The sequence below is a fragment of the Pristiophorus japonicus genome, chromosome 4 (genome assembly GCF_044704955.1).
Source record: "Pristiophorus japonicus isolate sPriJap1 chromosome 4, sPriJap1.hap1, whole genome shotgun sequence".
NCBI lineage: Eukaryota > Metazoa > Chordata > Chondrichthyes > Pristiophoridae > Pristiophorus > Pristiophorus japonicus.
The window spans coordinates 210,155,415-210,175,252 of record NC_091980.1 but is presented as its reverse complement, the minus strand read 5'-3'; the positions used below and the strand labels follow the sequence as shown (position 1 = coordinate 210,175,252).

The window sequence follows — 19,838 nt, the reverse complement described above, 5'->3', positions numbered from 1 at the left end:
GTCCCACCTCCCCCAGAACCAGTTCCAATGTCCCAGGAATTTGAATCCCTCCCTTCTGCACCACTCCTCACCAATACACCATTATAATAGAAATTGCTGTTTATAGGAGGCATGTAAAGGAGAACTACATGTTTTGTTTGGGTGAATACTTCTGAACAAAGTCAAATAGTGGAGATTTGCAGCTCTCATCTTTTTGACAATTACCTGTTGACAGCCCCATGAAAATTCTCAGCTTCCTGGGCCAACTGTTTACATTTTCAGTTCTTATTCTTTCATGCAGAAATAAACATGAATATTACAGTACAAAACAAAATTAGCTATTGCTGTAATAACTACAAACTACAAAAATTAAACCACTCTACTACTTTAAATTAAACACTTCTGTTTGTCCTATCTTTTTTCCCTTATGCTTACTTCTGATATTTTTTCTTTTAATTTTACCTTTGTTTAATAATTCTAGCCTTTTTTTAAGTTTTAAATATTTTATTTTCTAAACTGTTTCAGTCCCATAATCCATTTTGAAGCTGGGATCTACATTCAAAAATGATCTCCAGCATTATTTTTCAGCTAGTTGAAATAACCAGTCTAAGGTGCGGAGAGGATTGATGCAAAGATACCATTGTTATATATATTCATGTTGGCTCCCATCTTCAGCTATTAGATTTTCCTCATTGTTAGTTCTTTAGGTACTGATCAAAAATGTAATTGAATTCAAATTACTCTAAAATGCCTTTTATAAAATGTGTATATTGAAATACAATTTAAAGAACAAAACACTTATGAAGGTTTCACTTGGTCTCATTAGTTATAGTCTTGTATGTACTGGGAACAACAAAGTAATGCATATTGCATGACTCAATTGTTAGTCTGATACTGGTTTGTCTATTTTTGGTGTACCTTTGGAAAGAGGAGATTACACTATAACACGTGTCAAAATTCTCCACTGAACTTTGAGAGAATCATAATTTCATGAATGTTATCTGTACTCTGATTTGGATGTGATGATTTTGCTTGGCTTTATTAGTTATTCAGCTCAGTGTCTATATACCGCTACCAATGTTTATTTTCCCCTTGCATTTCTAGGAAAGCTAGTCTCGCTCTTGTTCGAAAGATGGTACATTATTGTTCTGAAGCACTTCTGAAGGAAGTATGTGATTCAGATGCTGGCCACAATTTGCCAACAGTGCTGGTGGAAATTACAGCTACAGTCCTAGATCAAGAGGTCAGACTTCATAGTAAACAGCTACTTCAGATAGAATTTAAATCTGTCCGTTCCTTATTTAATGTTGAACATTTAATGGGCTGTTAACATAGTTATCTGGTGTAGCCTGGCACCCATTTCAAAATGCCAAATGTAAGCTGATCAGTACAATAGAACAAACTATTGTTGAGCAGTGCTGAAACTGGTCATGTGAGGTGATCAATAGCTGAGGAGCATTTTATTCTATTTAAATTTGGTGTGTTTACACAGCTGGATAGCCTTTGTGAAAGAGTGTTACCAAATAGTTGGAAAACTTTACATAATGGTAAGAAGTTTGAAGTGCAAGATACTCTGCTGCTCTACCATATTTTGAGAACTGCTGTTTTGAGGAAAAATTCAGGTTTTAAAATGGCAGTTTGAGGTTTTAAGGATGGTCCAGTTAAAATTCTTAACAGTTTTATTATAAAAATCACTGGATTGCCATTTTATTTGCTATCTTTAATTGCATGACTTCATTGTCATTACATTGTTTAAGTATCCACCATGGTATGGCAGCATGATACATGGGTCTTGAAAAATGTAACACAAAACACAAAAAGATTGTTGGCTATGGTACTTGAAGAATATTGTGTTCTGGGAGACATAACAGTAATACAATAACAAAAAATGTATCTTGATACTTGAAAGTAACTATTAAAAATGTGGTGGATTAAGGCATTGTTAGACATCTTGTGATACAGAGTAGCCATACCTTGGGCTGCGCCTGCAGATTCTAATCTGCCTAGTTTCCAGTGTACCCATTTATTGGGCAGAAGTATCAAATTGAGCCATTGGCACACCTCCCCAGTAATTAGGCTAAAACCGGTCTTGCCAAATCTGGTCACTTGCTGAACTCTATTCAATAGCAGTGGGTAATTTAATGGTGAGCATTATTATCATCAACCAAACAGTCCAAAATTTGTTCAACTTTTTTTCATTTTTCTCACCCAATTTTCTGCCCTGAAGATGGGGTGTGTTTATGCAAACTGTTGGCATGCGTGAGCCTTGACAGTGTGTGTTGGCAGGTTCAACTGTGAAGATCACAATTGAGCCTAATCCTATCCTTGTTACTCGTATGTATACTTTCAATTGTTCCCACTGGATAACTATCGGGAGTGATAACTAGCTTATTTTCTTCCTCTGTTCATGCTTGGGGCTAAGGCCAATCTATATTCCCACTGACACCACAGCTGACACGAACAAACTTGGCCCAGCTGCCTAGGCCCTAAGCTGTAGAATTTCCTCCCGAAACCTGTCTGCCTTGACCACTCTAAGACGCTCTTCAAAACCTACCTCTTTGGCCAAGCTTTTGGTCACCTGTCCTAATATCTCACGTGGCTCGGTGTCAAATTTTGTTTGATAATGCTCCTGTGAAGCTCATTGGGAGGTTTTGCTATGTTAAAGGCGTTCTATAAATGCTAGTTGTTGGAATTGAAAATTTGTGTCGCTGAGTATCACAGCACGTGGTGCATTAATTTTTTGTTTCATTGAGAAAACTGAGCCCTGAGATGGACTAATAATTCAGGATGGCATTTGAATTGTGGTCCCTGCCAATTTATAAGTTTTTGTGTGGGTGATTAAAGTAAAGAAAAGAAAAGCAAAGCAATTCTTGTGTGCCTTTCATTCGCTGGTTACTGAGTAAATTGGTTGTGCCTTGTTTTATACTGGAGCAGATCAGTATGTCTGGGGTGTATAAAAATTAAAATTGGATTATGCTTTAGATTTAAATTTCATTGACTGTGCAACAGTCTGATAACATAAAAAATAGGAGCAGGAGTGGGCCATACAGCCCATAGAGCCTGCTCTGCCATTCAGTAAGATCATGGCTTAACTTCTATATCAATTTCACTTTCCTGCCCCATACCCTTGATTCCGAGTGCCCAAAAATCTATCGATCTCAGTCTTGACTATGCTCATTCACTGAGCTTCCATAGCCCTCTGAGGTAGAGAATTTCATGGAGAAGAAGTTTCTCATCAGTCCTAAATGGCCAACCCCTTATCTTGAGACTGTGAGCCCTAGTTCTATACTCTTCAGCCAGTAGAAACAGCCTCTCAGCATCTACCCTGTCATGCCCTCTAAGAATGTTATACTTTTCAATGAGATCACCTCTCGTTCTTCTAAACTCCAGAGAATATAGGCCCATTCTACTTAATCTCTCCTAGGACAGCCCTCTCATCCTAGGAACCAATCTAATGAACCATTTATTGCATCCCCGCTAAGGCAAGTATATCCTTTCTTTGGTAAGGAGACCAAAACTGTATACAGTACTCCAGGTGTGGTCTCACCCAAGCCCTATATAACTGCAGCCCACACTCCAATCAGTGACCTGGATTATGGAGACGTCTAATCTAGTCACCCTCCTCCAAGACATCGCTCTCGTACACCAGCTCATGCTGCTTACTGGAGTGATATGCTCCTTTTATGGCCCCGGCCTGCAGCTGGTGTTTCCTTGCCGTTCAGGGCCACCACCATAATCCAGATCACTGATTGGAGCGTGGGCAGGTGCAGCAGGAGCGGCGAAGGAGTGGCGAGAGTTTGTAGAGCGCCGTGTTTGGGGCCCAGGAGAAGTGAGAGTTCGGGGCCCAGAGGAGGCGAAGGCCCTGAGGCAGAACAGGCCAGCCCACACTGCAATATGTGTGCACACTAGGTCTGTGCAGCAGAGCTGGACTCCAGTCGTCTTGGTTAATCTTTGCCATTGGACCAAGACCTAGCTCTGTCAAGCCTGTGTGGTGGCTGGTGTGCAATGGCCACCACATGTTTTTTTTTTAAAAAAAAAATCCACACACCGGCATCTTCCACCCTTCAATTTGTAGTTTGGGACCTGGAATATCGGGTCCTTCATTGAAACACCTGTGAACTCATTCCTTTTTGGTGTGGGAGCAAGTCATACCCGATACGAGGGACCGCCTAAGAAGAGAAGATATAGCTGCAGCAAGACGCCCTTACTCTTCTACTCTAACCTCTTTGTAATAAAGGCAAACATACCATTTACCTTCCTAATTGCTTGCTGTACCTTCATGTTAACTTTGTGATTCGTGTACAAGGGCCCCCAAATCCCTCTACCAACATTTACTGGACTCTCGCCTTCTAAAATATGTTCTGTTTTTCCATTCTTCTGTTTGGTGTAGGATGATGATGATGGTCATTTACTAGCTTTGCAGATCATAAGAGATCTGGTAGACAAAGGAGGTGACCTATTTTTGGACCAACTTGCAAGGCTCGGGGTAATCAACAAAGTGTCAACCTTGGCAGGACCATCTTCAGATGATGAAAATGAAGAGGATTGCAAGCCTGATAAGGTGATCAGATTTTATGTTTAACAGATTTTCATAGCCAAATTAAATTTTACTCTGTTTACTGTTGCATTGTGGTTGTTATTTAGGGATGGTGATATTGCATGAGTAATGTCTAGCTTGAATATTTTGAGTTTTGTTTCTCACAACAGTAGTACCTGTAATTTCTTTCTGGTAATCTACAAGTTCTGTATTTCAAGTCCATGCAGAATTCACATGACAGCCGCTCAGTTCCAGAAAAGTTGCAGATAGCAACAACCAGTATCTCTGCTAAGGTAAAAAGTAGTACAAGTCATAATACCTTTTGGAAATATTTTAAGTGACAAATGACCTTGAATTTACCCCATCACTGGACAGTGGACATAATTGTTTATGTACTCTACAGATAATGTTGAACTTTTGTTCTCTAGGTTATTTTTTTACTCCTGTAAACTGAGATTTTGGGTCTCCAATTCCATCTGGAGCAGTTCCAATGGTGTAGGTTACGAGGCTGCTCAAGTCCAGAGCAACGCATTTAATGGGAGTTACTGCCTCAGCCTAGAGGTTCATTTAAAATGGGGGTGGACAATTATTTGGGCTGGAGGAGCCATTTAACAAGTTTTAGTGAGCTGTTGAGGGCCGCACACACAATTAATTGTGTTAATAATGGCTACCATTAAAATTTGTTGTGGCATTTATTGTATAAAGACAGGTGTGGTAGCGTAGTGGTTATTTTACTGGACTTATAATTCAGAGGCCTGGACTAATTATCCGGAGACATGAGTTCAAATCCCATCACAGCAGCTGAGCAATTTAAATTCAGTTAATTAAATAAATTTGGAATAAAAAGCTAGTATCACTGGTGACCATCAAACTACCGGATTGTCGTAAAAACCCATCTGGTCCACTAATGTCCTTTGGGGAAGGAATTCTGTTCTCTATGCCTCGTCTAGCCTACATGTGACTCCAGATCCACAGCAATGTGATTGACTCTTAACTGCCCTCTGAAGTGGCCTAGCAAGCCACACAGTTGTACCAAGCAACTACAAAGAAGTATACTAAGAATTAAACCGGACAGACCACCCAGCATTGACCTTGGCACCAGACATGACATAGAAACACCCAGCTCTGTCGACCCTGCAAATTCTGGGGACTTGTGCCATAATTGGGAGAGCTGTCCCACAGACTAGTCAAGCAACAGCCTGATACTCATAGAATCATACCTTTCAGCCAACGTCCCAGACTCCTCCACCACCATCCCTGGGTATGCAGGTCAGACGCACCAAGGATTGCGGCAAAATTGTATGCAATCGGGAGGGAGTGTCCTCAACATTGACTCTGAACTCATGAAGTCTCGGCATCAGGTCAAACATGTGCAAGGAAACTTCCTGCTGATTACAACCTACCACCCTTCCTCAGTTGATTAATTAGTACTCCTCCATGTTGAACACCACTTGGAAGAAGCACTGAGGTTAGCAAGGGCACAGAATGTACTCTGGGTGGGAGACTCCAATGTCCACCACCAAGAGTGGCTCGGTCGTGCCACTACTGACCGAACTGACCAAGGCCTGAAGGACATAACTACCAGACTGGGCCTGCAGCAGGCGGAGAGAGAACCAACACAAGGGGAAAACCTACTTGACCTCATTCTCCCCAATCTACCTGACGCCGATGCATCTGTCCATGACCGTGTTGGTTGGAGTGACCACCGCACAGTCCTTGTGGAGACAAAGTCCCATCGTCACAATATGGACATTCTCCATTGTGTTGTGTGGCACTACCTCCGTATTAAATGGGATCGATTCAGAACAGGTCTCGCAGCTCAAAACGGGGCAACCATGAGGCGCTGTGGGCTATCCGCAGCAGCAGAATTGAATTCCACCACAATCTGCAACCCCATGGCATGACATAGTCCTCATTCTACCATTACCATCAAGCAAGGTGACCAACCCTAGTTCAATGAGGAGTTTGGAAGAGCATGCCAGGAGCAGCACCAGGTGTTCGTAAAAATTAGGTGCCAACCTGAGGAAGCTACAACACAGGCCTACATACATGCTAAATCGCGAAAACAGTAGGCTATAGACAGAGCTATGCAATCCGACAACCAACAGATAATATTAAAGCTCTGCAGTCTGGCCACATACAGTCGTAAATGGTGGTGGACAGTTAAACAACTAACTGGAGGAGGAGTCTCCATGAATATCCATCCTCTATGTCGGCGGAGCCCAGCACATGAGTGTAAAAGACTAGGCTGAAGCTTTTGCAATCATCTTCAGCCAGAAGTACCGAGTAGATGATCCAGCTCTGCCTCCTCCTGAGGTGCTCACCATCACAGAAGCCAGTCTTCATCCAATTCAATTCACTCCAGTGATATCAAGAAACGGCTGAGCACACTGGATACAGCAAAGGCTATGGGTCCCGACACCATCCCGGCTGTCGTGCTGAAGATTTGTGCTCCAGAACTAGCTACGCCTCCAGCCAAGCTGTTCCAGTACAGCCACAACACTGGCATATACCAAACAGTGGAAAATTACCCAGGTGTGTCTTGTCCACAAAAAGTAGGACAAATCCAATGCTGCCAATTTCCACCCCATCAGTTTACTCTCCATCAGCAAAATGATGTTGTCGACAGTGCAATCAGGTGGCACTGATTCACCAATAACCTGCTCACTGATGTTCAGTTTGGGTTCCGCCAGGACCACTTGGCTCCAGACCTCATTACAGCCTTGGTCCAAACATGGACAAAAGAGCTAAATTCCAGAGATGAGGTGAGAGTGACTGCCCTTGACATCAAAACCGCATTTGACCTAGTGTGGCACCAAGAAACCGTAGTAAAACTGAAGTCAAGGGGTATTGGGGTAAATTCTCCACTGGCTGGAGTCAAATCTAGCACAAAGGAAGATGGTTGTGATTTTTGGAGGCCAATCGTCTCAGCCTTGGAGCATTGCTGCAGAAGTTCCTCAGGGCAGCGTCCTGGGCCCAACCATCTTCAGCTACTTCATCAGTGACCTGCCCTCCTTCATAGGATCAGAAGTGGAGATGTTGGCTGATGATTACAGAGTTCAGTTCCATTTGCAACTCCTCAGATATTGAAACAGTCTTTCCTGCATGCAGCAAGACTTGGGCGCTATTCAGGCTTGGGTTGATGAGTGGCAAGTAACAATCATGCCAGATAGTGACTATCTCCAACAAGAGAAGTCTTATCACCTCTCCTTGACATTCAATGGCATTACCATCGCCAAATCCCCCAACATCCTAGGGTGATCAACTAGAAAGACAAGGGCAGCAGGCGCATGGGAGCATAACCACCTCCAGATCACATCACCCTGACTTGAAAATGTATCGCCATTCCTTTTGTTGCTGGGTCAATATCCATCACCTTGTGGACTGCGGCGATTCAAAAAGGCAGTTCCCTACCACTTTCTCAAGCAATGAATGCTGGTCTTTCCAGCGATTCCCAAATCCCATGAGCAAATAAATAAAAATATACAGGTTTAGGAGTCACATTGAAAAGTGCAGGATCTGTTTCTTCTTAGTGGTCTAAATTCATTCGTAGTGGAAAATGAGAGATTGATTCTGCATTAACTGGCAATTATAAATAAAGGTATAAGGCACAATCCAGGGTGATCATTTATACAACCGTCAAAAATTGCACATGAAAGTGCTACATTGCCTTTGAAGCCTCGCTAAGAAATAATTGGGTGAATCAGAAAATGATTTATACAGCAAATTGCGCCCCAGATCAGCCATCAAATTGGGCTTCATTGTCAACGTAATATCACTCCTAAGAAAAGCCCAGACGCCTATAGAGTTTGCCGACTTTCACTTGAGTGGGCAGAAGTCATCAGCATCGTCATAGGCGGTCCCTCGAAACGAGGATGATTTGCTTCCACGTCAAAAAGAGGATGAGTTCACAGGTGTTTCAATGAAGGACCCGAACTACATCCTGAAGGGTGGAAGATGCCTGTGCGTGAATTTTTTTAACGTGGGGTGACCATTACACACAAGCCAACACACCAGCTTGACAGAGTTGACTTGGTCCAGTGGCAAGGATTACCCAAGGTGACTGGAGACTGGCTCTGCTGCACAGGCCTAGTGTGCACGCACATCGCAGTGTGGGCTGGGCCGTGCTGCCCTGGCCCCGAACTTGCGCCTTCCATGAGCCCCGATCACGTCCCTCTACAGTCTCTCGCCACTCCTTCGCCCTGACCTAGCTGCTCCTGCTGTACCTGCCCACACTCCAATCACCGACCTGGATCTTGATGACATCACTCTTCGCTCTCGCCGCTCCTTTTATGGCAAAAAAGGACAGAAGTAATGCACCATTATAATACACACTTTCTTCCCCGAGTGCTATTTATTACTGGGACTGGCCAACAACACACATCTCGACAACCCTCTTCCAGTCATGACAAATTTTTAAACTGTTCATGGTATAGGGAAGAGGCTTAAATTAAAAAGTGAATGCTATGTCCAATATACCCAGGTCCATGTAGTTATGCATCCACTATGCTAATTAAGTAGGATAATAAAATGAGTGAGTAATTGTAAAATAATTAATAACCCCAGTAACAGTGACTGATGAGAGCCAAGTGTTAAATTGGTAAATTTTAAACTGGCTAATTTATAGTGTTTCTGTTTGTGAAGTTGATTGAGGGATAAATATTAGCTAGGGCACTGGGGATAACTCCCTTGCTTCTCTTCAAAATAGTGCGTCGGTTTAACGTCTCATCCGAAAGACGGCACCTCCGAAAGTGCAGCACTCCCTCAGTACTGCACTGGAGTGTCAGCCTAGATTTTTGTACTTGTCTCTCTGGAGTGGGACTTGAACCCATAATCTTCTGATTCAGAGGTCAGGGTGCTACCTTAAATACACAAAATGTAGTGTAAAATAGTGAAATCTTCTACTAAATGAATGAAATGGTTGATTAATTATGTATACTGAAAGTCTTCATGGCTGTTTGGCAGAGCTGCTCGAGTCTGCAGGACCTCTGATGCGAGAGGTGTTCCCATTTTAGTGTGCTCAGTATGGGAGCCCGAGACTTTGCAGGACCTGAACTATAATCGCGTGCAATTACTTTGAAGTCCTTGTGCTCTGGGATCCACTCCTGTGTCTCAGACACCAATGGAAACCCCCCCCCCCTCCCCCGTGCCATCATACTCTACCGGGAGAGGAAAGACTCGACGCCAATCTCTTTTTTTCAATAGAGAGTCATCGAGATGAGCAGCCATGACTCAACTCATAGACTAATGTGCAGCTCGAGCATTTGATTGGAATTGCTCATCTAATTTTTGATCTGAAATACTCAATCATAGGTAGGAACATAAATCAAGGACGTCCTACTTTCATAGGCACCAAGTAGTTCTAAACATATTTCAGCTTTGGCTGCTGCAGATGTACTCAACTTTCCGAGTTCTAAAACTTCAAAGACAGGTAAAATCCCACTTTTCAGATAGATTTTCATCTCGAGGTGGGCCACCTCTTTATGGTAAATAAGGATAGATCTAAGCACCTACTTAACCAGCCGATAGTTGAAACCATTTTTTCAGTAAATACTAACAAGAAAAGGTAGGTCAACATATACATGCAGAAAGTCCTATGCAAGCATTGTTAATGCTTAATATCGGGACTTCTGTAGACTTTCTGCTAGAATCTGCACTAATGGCAATATTTCTTTGTTATACCACTAGATGGAGAAACATTTCTTGTATAGGTACCTCAATTCCAGAGTGAAAAAAAATGTATTGTAACATTAAAAAACAGAAACAAAAGCAAAATACTGTGGATGCTGGAAATCTGAAATTGGATTGCAACCTGTTGTGCAACTGAGAATTTCTTTATTATTTTAGGGGAAATTAACATGAAAGTGTCTCTGTATACCATAGTTAATACCAAGTGAGAAACTTGGCTTTATCCAACAATTGTGATGTGTGGAAACTTTGGGACATTGATCCTATACTGAAGGTGTTAATTCATGTTACTAAAAGCTACTGCATTTTAATAAGAACATGATAAGAACATAAGAATTAGGAACAGGAGTAGGCCATCTAGCCCCTCGAGCCTGCTCCGCCATTCAAAAAGATCATGGCTGATCTGGCCATGGACTCAGCTCCACTTACCCGCCCGCTCCCCATAACCCTTAATTCCCTTATTGGTTAAAAATCTATCTATCTGTGATTTGAATACATTCAATGAGCTAGCCTCAACTGCTTCCTTGGGCAGAGAATTCCACAGATTCACAACCCTCTTGGAGAAGAAATTCCTTCTCAACTCAGTTTTAAATTGGCTCCCCCGTATTTTGAGGCTGTGTCCCCTAGTTCTAGTCTCCCTGACCAGTGGAAACAACCTCTCTGCCTCTATCTTGTCTATCCCTTTCATTATTTTAAATGTTTCTATAAGATCACCCCTCATCCTTCTGAACTCCCAACAAGTAAAGACCCAGTCTATTTAATCTATCATCATAAGGTAACCCCCTCATCTCCGGAATCAGCCTAGTGAATCGTCTGTGTACCCCCTCCAAAGCCAGTATATCCTTCCTTAAGTAAGGTGACTAAAACTGCATGCAGTACTCCAGGTGCAATCTCACCAATACCCTGTACAGTTGCAGCAGGACCTCCCTGCTTTTGTACTCCATCCCTCTCACAATGAAGGCCAACATTCCATTCGTCTTCCTGATTACCTGCTGCACCTGCAAACTAACTTTTTGGGATTCATGGTGCAGAGGGACCTGGGGGTCCTTGTGCGTGAAACTCTTCCAAAAGAGTTTCATGCACAAGGACCCCCAGGTCCCTCTGCACCGCAGCATGTTGTAATTTCTCCCCATTCAAATAATATTCCCTTTTACTGTTTTTTTTTTTCCAAGGTGGATGACCTCATATTTTCCGACATTGTATTCCATCTGCCAAACCTTAGCTCATTCGCTTAACCTATCTAAATCTCTTTGCAGCCTCTCTGTGTCCTCTACACAGCCCGCTTTTCCACTAATCTTTGTGTCACCTGCAAATTTTGTTACACTACACTCTGTCCCCTCTTCCAGGTCATCTATGTATATTGTAAACAGTTGTGGTCCCAGCATCGATCCCTGTGGCACACCACTAACCACCGATTTCCAACCCGAAAAGGACCCATTTATTCCGACTCTCTGCTTTCTGTTAGCCAGCCAATTCTCGATCCATGCTAATACATTTCCTCTGACTCCGCGTACCTTTATCTTCTGTAGTAACCTTTTGTGTGGCACCTTATCGAATGCCTTTTAGAAATCTAAATACACCACATCCATCGGTACACCTCTATCCACCATGCTCCTTATATCCTCAAAAAATTCCAGTAAATTAGTTAAACAAGATTTCCCCTTCATTAATCCATGTTGTGTCTGCTTGATTTCACTATTCCTATCTAGATGTCCCGCTATTTCTTCCTTAATGATAGTTTCAAGCATTTTCCCCACTACAGATGTTAAACTAACCGGCCCATAGTTACCTGCCTTTTGTCTGCCCCCTTTTTTAAACAGGCATTAAATTAGCTGCTTTCCAATCCGCTGGTACCTCCCCAGAGTCCAGAGAATTTTGGTAGATTATAACGAATGCATCTGCTATAACTTCCGCCATCTCTTTTAATACCCTGGGATGCATTTCATCAGGACCAGGGCACTTGTCTACCTTGAGTCCCATTAGCCTGTCCAGCACTACCTCCCTCGTGATCGTGATTGTCTCAAAGTCCTCCCTTCCCACATTCCCGTGATTAGCAATAAAACTTGGCTTCAACGGTATATAATATAATAGAATACAGTAATTTGGTTTGTTCTGCATTTAAACTGCTTCAAACAATGTAAACAAACTAATTTGGAACATGCGCTACTGTAACTGAACAGATAATTGGTCAGTATATTTGTTAATGGCATCTGGGGCTTTTTACGACACCAAGTGGCTTTTGTTCCATGTAGATACAGATTCACAGTTGTAACCGACTATATTTTCTGTTCAGGATGATGAGCCTCAAGAAGATGCTAAAGAAATTCAGCAGGGCAAACCATACCATTGGAGAGATTGGTCCATCATCAGGGGAAGAGATTGCTTATATATCTGGAGTGATGCAGCTGCCTTAGAGTTGTCAAATGGTAGTAATGGATGGTTTCGATTCATCTTAGACGGGAAATTAGCCACCATGTATTCTAGTGGAAGCCCAGAAGGTGGTTCTGACAGCTCAGGTAAAGTGTGTGTGCCCATTACATGTTGAACTATATAGATACCCTGATGGCTTTGTGAGCACATTCAATTTTGTGATATTGCACAGGTCATGAAAGTCCCAAGTTTGATTCCTGGTCTCTGTTGCTCTCAGCAGTGGCAGAGTCGGGTGCTACATTTAGTTTGTGTTTCTAGGATAGGAAGGGGTAAATTAAGCCGGAGCTTCAGCTTCTGATTGCTGCCCAGTGGCCCAGCTGAAAGTGCATCTATGTGCATGTGATTGGTCTTGCTTGTGCCCCCTGTGATAGAATAGCTGCATGCTTAAGCTTAAACATGAAGAATAGTGAAAAGATGAGTATCCATGTCAGTGGAAGAATACCCTAGCATGCGTTGCTATCTTTAGAAGAAGGATAGCAAGAAAAGTTAGGTGTGTGTGTGTGTGTGTGTGTGTGTGTGCATGTTTCCTCCGATTCGCTGTAGGTCTTCTAGACCTCACACTAGCCAACAGGCAAGTTTATCCCAGACTTCTCCCAATTCTACCTTTGCAGCAGTCTCCAGGAGGCAGAAAATTAGTTTTAGGTGACTTCTGTTTGGGAAAAGTGCCTCGATTCTGTTCTGTACTTCCCCTTTAAATTGCAAATGACTGAGGACTTGAAGAAATGAGCCAGTATCCCACTGTCTGTGGGGAAACAGTGGGTTTTTAGAGCTTTATGCGCAACATTGAATCAACTGTAGTGCTAAAAAAAAATGCTTGATGAAAAAGGAATTGTTATGCATAGAACAAGAAAAACTTTGTGATGATGTACCACGAACCCTGTTACCATATTCAGAATTGAAAAATGATCCCTGTAACTTGAGTTGCTAAATCTTAGGCCTCCTGCCAGAGGAGAGGGAAACTATATGTTGCGTTATCTTTGCTGGAAGATTACTACAGAGTAACAAACAATTTTTTTAAAATCCTATTTTTGAGCTTGTAGTGCAAAGGATTAAAGTATTTTTTTAACTGTTGACTGCAATATTGCTATTTGTAGCTGTACTACATTTCTGATAGCTGCATGAAATAATGTCTATCCGTACGTTGACAGAAAGCAGAAGTGAGTTTTTGGAAAAGTTGCAACGGGCTCGAAGTCAAGTCAAACCAGCTACTACCAGCCAACCCATTCTGACTACACCTGGGCCAACGAAGCTTACTGTAGGCAACTGGTCTCTTACCTGTTTAAAAGAAGGAGAAATTGCAATACACAATTCTGATGGTCAACAAGCCACTATATTGAAGGAGGATCTGCCTGGATTTGTGTTCGAGTCCAATAGGGGGACCAAGCATTCATTTACTGCAGAAACATCGCTTGGTAAGGGTGCAGATAAACTTTTAGGTTATTTTTTAGTACCATTTTTGGTCACGTGTTATTAAAATATCAAGTATGGAACAAGAATAATTTGCTTTAAAACTTTATTCTTGTTTTGCAGGATCAGAATTTGTAGCTGGCTGGACTGGCAAAAGAGGAAGAAAGCTGAAGTCAAAGTTGGAGAAAACTAAACAAAAGGTGAGTTTATACTTTGGGAACAAAGTGGGGTCAGTTATATTTCAGTGTTAACATTAAAGATATTAACCATTTATGATCAACATTAGCTTCTGTATGTTAACCCTTACCTAGCTCAATGAAGCATGAAACTGGTTATTCAGGGAGGCAAAGTTGAGACTTTGAGAATGTCCAGAATATCAAATCTTTATGTATAATATGAATATTTCTCTCCCTCCCCTTAAAATTATGCTGTAAGTGAGCATACTTGCTATACATGGATAATACACATTTTACAACTCGGAGGCTGTAAATGTGAGGTACTATACTTGGGAATATATTATACTTTAAGATTTATGGTCATTGCTGTGTAATTCTGAGAATCCCATATTTGCAAACTCACTGGTTGTTGCTGTTTTTTTTGAGGTCTTTGTTCTTTCCTGAAGTCAGTTGGGAAGAATGATGCAGCTATTGCATAGCTTACATGCTTAAACTTTTTTATTTTGTAATTGAATTTTGTGTGTAAATATGTATATTTGAGAGTGTTTACTAAAATATGTTGAACCAAGCTACAGCTCATGCTAATGTATAGAGATTATAACAAATGGACTTCCTGTAGCACTGCTCATTATAAATTGGAATGTGTGTTCTCTCCCTTATTGCCATCTTTGTGTTGATGTTTCTTTTTCTTCCTCACTCCTGTTCTGCTTATTTTTCTCAACATCACACACAGCTTGTCAACAATACTTCTCTCACTCTCTTGCTCTATTGTCTTATCTCATTTGTTGTTTTATCCTGTTATCTTTCCTGTTTACTTCTGTCCTGTTCTTTCTGTTTGTGTCTCTTTTTTTCCCCATTGGGTAACAAAGTATGGGACACCAATCAGCCACATTTTCAGGAGTCAACTATCCAGTGTTACTGGCGGGATCTGATTTGGAGGAGCGATCTGGGAAGTGGGTTTGCTCTTGGAGTTGCAGATTGCCAGGTGATTTCAGGCCCTTGTAGTAGGTATTGGAGGACAAGACCTGGTCCTCAAGCAGGTTATAGGTCTTCGTTAGAGGCATAGATCTGGCTGGGGCTGGCTACCAGTGGAAAGCAGTGCATAGGTTATGGCAATCCAATCCCCTTTCTTGCTGTGTCTGTTTATCCATTGCTCTTGTGCTCTGTATCTCTGTCTCTAGCCTGTGCTCACTCTCTCTGTCTTACAACTGTCACTGATTAGAAAAACACAGACCAGAGGCCGTTGAAAGTTTTAATTTGTTTAAAACGTTATTTTGGCCAAGAAAAATTTCAGGTACTGAGAGAAAATGTAGGGAAGTGGCATTTAGATGAAAACTAGCCAAGTTTTTTTCTGCCTATTAAAGTGTACACACAATGTTTAACTTATGTTTTGCACACTGTAGGCTGCTTTTGAATGTAATTGTTTTGACAACCTCAGCATTGTCTGACAAAATAAATTGCCAGGCAAATTTCGTTTTAGCACATTATACAGGTACAGCGTTGAAAATCCAGAGATCCAGAATCCATACTGTTCCGGAATCTGGACACCGGGACAATCCGTGGCAGGGTCGGCCAGAATCCAGAAAATGTTCTGGAATCCGAACCACCACCGGCCTCTTCCCCCGCCTCAGGCTAACCCCCCTCCCCTACCTATCGACCTTGGCCCAGGCGTTTCTGGACTCGGGACGTCGGAAAGACGTTCCGAAGTCCAGAAATACACAAACCTGGGCCCAGGACGGCAAGAAGACGGAAATACACAAAATCCAGAGCGGCCTCGGTCCCAAGGCTTCCGGATTTTTGATGCTCTACCTGTGCAATACTTCAAATGGTTATGTTTTTTTTTAATTAATTCCGGAATGTGGGAGTCGCTGGAAAGTTCAGCATTTATTGCTCATCCATGATTGTCCCTTGAGAAGGTGGTGGTGAGGCGCCGTCTTGATGCGCCGCAGTCCTTGTGGTGAAGGTACTCCCACAGTGCTGTTAGGGGAGGGGATTTTGACCCAGCGACGATGAAGGAATGGTGTTATTTTTCATATTCAAGATGGTGTATGACTTGGAGGGGAACTTGCAGGTGATGGTGCTCCCATGCGCCTGCTGCCCTTGTCCTTCTGGGCGGTGGAGGTTGAGGGTTTGGCAGGTGCTGCCAAAGAAGCCGTGGGGAGTTGCTGCAGTGCATCTTATCGATGGTACACATTGCAGCAATGTTGTGCTGGTGGTGGAGGGAGTGAATGTTGAAGGTGATGAAAGCGGTGCCAATCTAGTGGGCTGCTTTGTCCTGGAGTTGAGTTTCTTGTGTTGTTGGAGCTGCACTCATCCAGGCATGTGGAGAGTATTCCATCACACTCCTGACTTGTGCCTTGTAGATGGCGGAAAGGCTTTGGGGAGTCAGGAGGTGAGACACTCGCCTGCTCTCGTTGCCACAGTATTTATGTGGCTGGTCCAGTTATGTTTATGGTCAATGGTGACCCCCAGGATGTTGGTGGGAAATTCAGCACAAGTAATGCTGTTGAATATCAAGGGGAGGTGGTTAGACTCTCGCTTGTTGGAGATGGTCATTGCCTGGCACTTGTGTGGCACAAATGTTACTTGCCACTTATCAACCCAAGCCTGAATGTAGTCCAGACCTTGCTGCATGTGGGCATGGACTGCTTCATGTGGGCATGGAGTGAACTTAAAGAAAAGTAACTTCGATGGTATGAGATGTGAATTGGCTAGGATATACTGGCGAATTATACTTAAAGGGTTGATGATGGATAGGCAATGACAGACATTTAAAGATCACATGGATGAACTACAACAATTGTACATCCCTGTCTGAAGTAAAAATAAAACTGGGAAGGTGGCTCAGCCGTGGCTTAAAAGAGAAATTAGGGATAGTGTTAAATCGAAGGAAGAGGCATATAAAGTGGCCAAAAAAAGCAGCAAACCTGAGGAGTGGGAGAAATTTAGAATTCAATAGAGGAGGACAAAGGGTCTAACTAGGAGGGGGAAAATAGAATGAGAGTAAGCTTGCAGAGAACATAAAAACTTGACTGCAAAAGCTTCTACAGATACGTGAAGAGAAAAAGATTAGTGAAGACAAATGTGGGTCCCTTACAGTCAGAATCAGGCGAATTTATAACGGGGAACAAAGAAATGGCAGACCAATTGAACAAATACTTTGGTTCTGTCTTCACCACTAAGGAAGACACAAATAACCTTCCGGAAATACTAGGGGACCGAGAGTCTTGCGAGAAGGAAGAAAAAAAGGAAAATCTTATGTGTCAGCAAATTGTGTTAGGAAAATTGATGGGATTGAAGGCCGATAAATCCCCAAGGCCTGATAGTCTGCATCCCAGAGTACTTAAGGAAGTGGCCCTAGAAATAGTGGATGGTGGTCATTTTCCAACAATCTATAGACTCCGGATCAGTTCCTATGGACTGGAGGGTAGCTAATGTAACCCCACTTTTTAAACAGGGAATTCTCGACCGGTTAGCCTGACATCGGTGATGGGGGAAATGTTGGAATCAATTATTAAAGGTGTAATAGAAGCGCATTTGGAAAGCAGTGACAGGATCAGTCCAAGTCAGCATGGATTTATGAAAGGGAAATCATGCTTGACAAATCTTGTAGAATTTTTTGAGGATGTAACTAGTAGAGTGGACAAGGGAGAATCAGTGGATGTGGTGTATTTGGACTTTCAAAAGGCTTTTGACAAGGTCCCACACAAGAGATTGGTGTGCAAAATTAAAGCACATGATATTGGGAGTAATGTACTGACGTGGATAGAGAACTGGTTGGCAGTCAGGAAACAGAGTCGGGATAAACGGGTTCTTTTCAGAATGGCAGGCAGTGACTAGTGGGGTACCGCAAGGTTCAGTGCTGGGACCCCAACTATTTATAATATACATTAATGATTTAGACGAAGAAATTGCATGTAATATCTCCAAGTTTGCAGATGACACTAAGCTGGGTGGCAATGTGAGCTGTGAGCAGGATGCTAAGAGGCTGCAGGGCGATTTGGATAGGTTAGGTGAGTGGGCAAATACATGGCAGATGCGGTATAATGTAGATAAATGTGAGGTTATCCACTTCGGTGGTAAAAACAGGAAGGCAGATTATTATCTGAATGGTGACAGATTAGTAAAAGGGGAGGTGCAACGAGACCTGGGTGTCATGATACATCAGTCATTGAAAGTTGGCATACAGGTGTAGCAGGCGGTGAAGAAGGCAAATGGCATGTTGGCCTTCATAACAAGGAAATGTGAGTATAGGAGCAGGGAGGTCTTACTACAGTTGTACAGAGCCTTGGTGAGGCCAAACCTTGAATATTGTGTACAGTTTTGGTCTCCTAATCTGAAGAAGGACATTCTTGCTATTGAGGGAGTGCAGCGAAGGTTCACCAGACTGATTCCTGGGGTGACAGGACTGACATATGAAGAAGGACTGGATCGACTCGGCTTATATTCACTGGAATTTAGAAGAATGAGAGAGGATATCATCGAAACATATAAAATTCTGACCGGATTGGACAGGTTAGTTGCAGGAAGAATGTTCCCGATGTTGGGCAAGTCCAGAACCAGGGGTCACAGTCTAAGGATAAGGGGTGAGCCATTTAAGATCGAGATGAGGAGAAACTTCTTCACTCAGAGAATTGTGAACCTGAGAAATTCTCTCTCACAGAAAATTGTTGAGGCCAGTTTGTTGGATATATTCAAAAGGGAGTTAGATGTGGCCCTTATGGCTAAAGGGATCAAGGGGTATGGGGAGAAGGCAGGAGTGGGGTACTGAAGTTGCATGATCAGCCATGATCATATTGAATGGTGGCGCAGGCTCGAAGGGCCAAATGGCCAACTCCTGCACACATTTTCTATGTTTCATTATCTGAGGAGTTGCGAATGGAACGGAACACTGCAATCATCAGTGAACATCCCCTCATCTGACCTTATGATGGAGGGCAGGTCATTGATGAAGCAGCTGAAAATGGTTGGGTCTAGGGCACTGGCCTGAGGAACTCCTGCAGAGATGTCCTAGGGCTTGGTTGATTGACCTCCAACAACCACAACCATCTTCCTTTGTACTAGGTATGACTCGAGCCAGTACAAACTTTTCCTCCTGATTCCCATTGACTTCAATTTTACTAGGACTTCTTGATGTCGAGGGCAGTCACTCTCTCCTCACCTCTGGAATTCAGCTCTTTTGTCCATGTTTCGACCAAAGCTGCAATGAGGTCTGGAGCCGATTGGCCCTGGCGGAACCCAAACTGGGCGTCGGTGAGCAGGTTATTGATGAGCAAGTGCTACTTGGAAGGTGTCGTCGTCATTGCTATCATCACTTTGCTGATGACCGAACGCAGACTGATGGGACGGTAATTGGCCAGATTGGATTAGTCCTGCTTTTTGTGGACTGGACATACCTGGGCCGTTTTCCATATGTTGGGTAGATGCCAGTGTTTGTAGCTATACTGGAACAGCTTGGCTGGAGGCGCGGCTAGTTCTGGAGCACAAGTCTTCACGACAGCTGAGCTGGTGTCAGGGCCCATAGGCTTTGCTGTAGCCAGTGCTCTAAGCCGTTTCTTGATATCATGTGGAATGATTCGAATTGGCTGATTACTGCCTTCTGTGATAGTGGGGACCTCAGG

At 42.9% G+C, this 19,838-nt stretch overlaps 1 protein-coding gene across 4 annotated transcripts in view; it reads left to right on the top strand.

Annotated features, from left to right (window-relative positions):
- Nucleotides 1-19,838, top strand: part of hectd1 (HECT domain containing 1) — a 118,909-nt gene that overhangs the window by 57,495 nt on the left and 41,576 nt on the right. For all 4 annotated transcript variants that reach the window (XM_070879032.1, XM_070879033.1, XM_070879031.1 and 1 more), the window contains exons 11-15: nucleotides 1,084-1,222; nucleotides 4,370-4,540; nucleotides 12,498-12,720; nucleotides 13,783-14,046; nucleotides 14,165-14,241. In XM_070879032.1, the coding sequence (XP_070735133.1) occupies nucleotides 1,084-1,222; nucleotides 4,370-4,540; nucleotides 12,498-12,720; nucleotides 13,783-14,046; nucleotides 14,165-14,241 (874 nt within the window). The remainder of the gene's footprint in view (nucleotides 1-1,083; nucleotides 1,223-4,369; nucleotides 4,541-12,497; nucleotides 12,721-13,782; nucleotides 14,047-14,164; nucleotides 14,242-19,838) is intronic.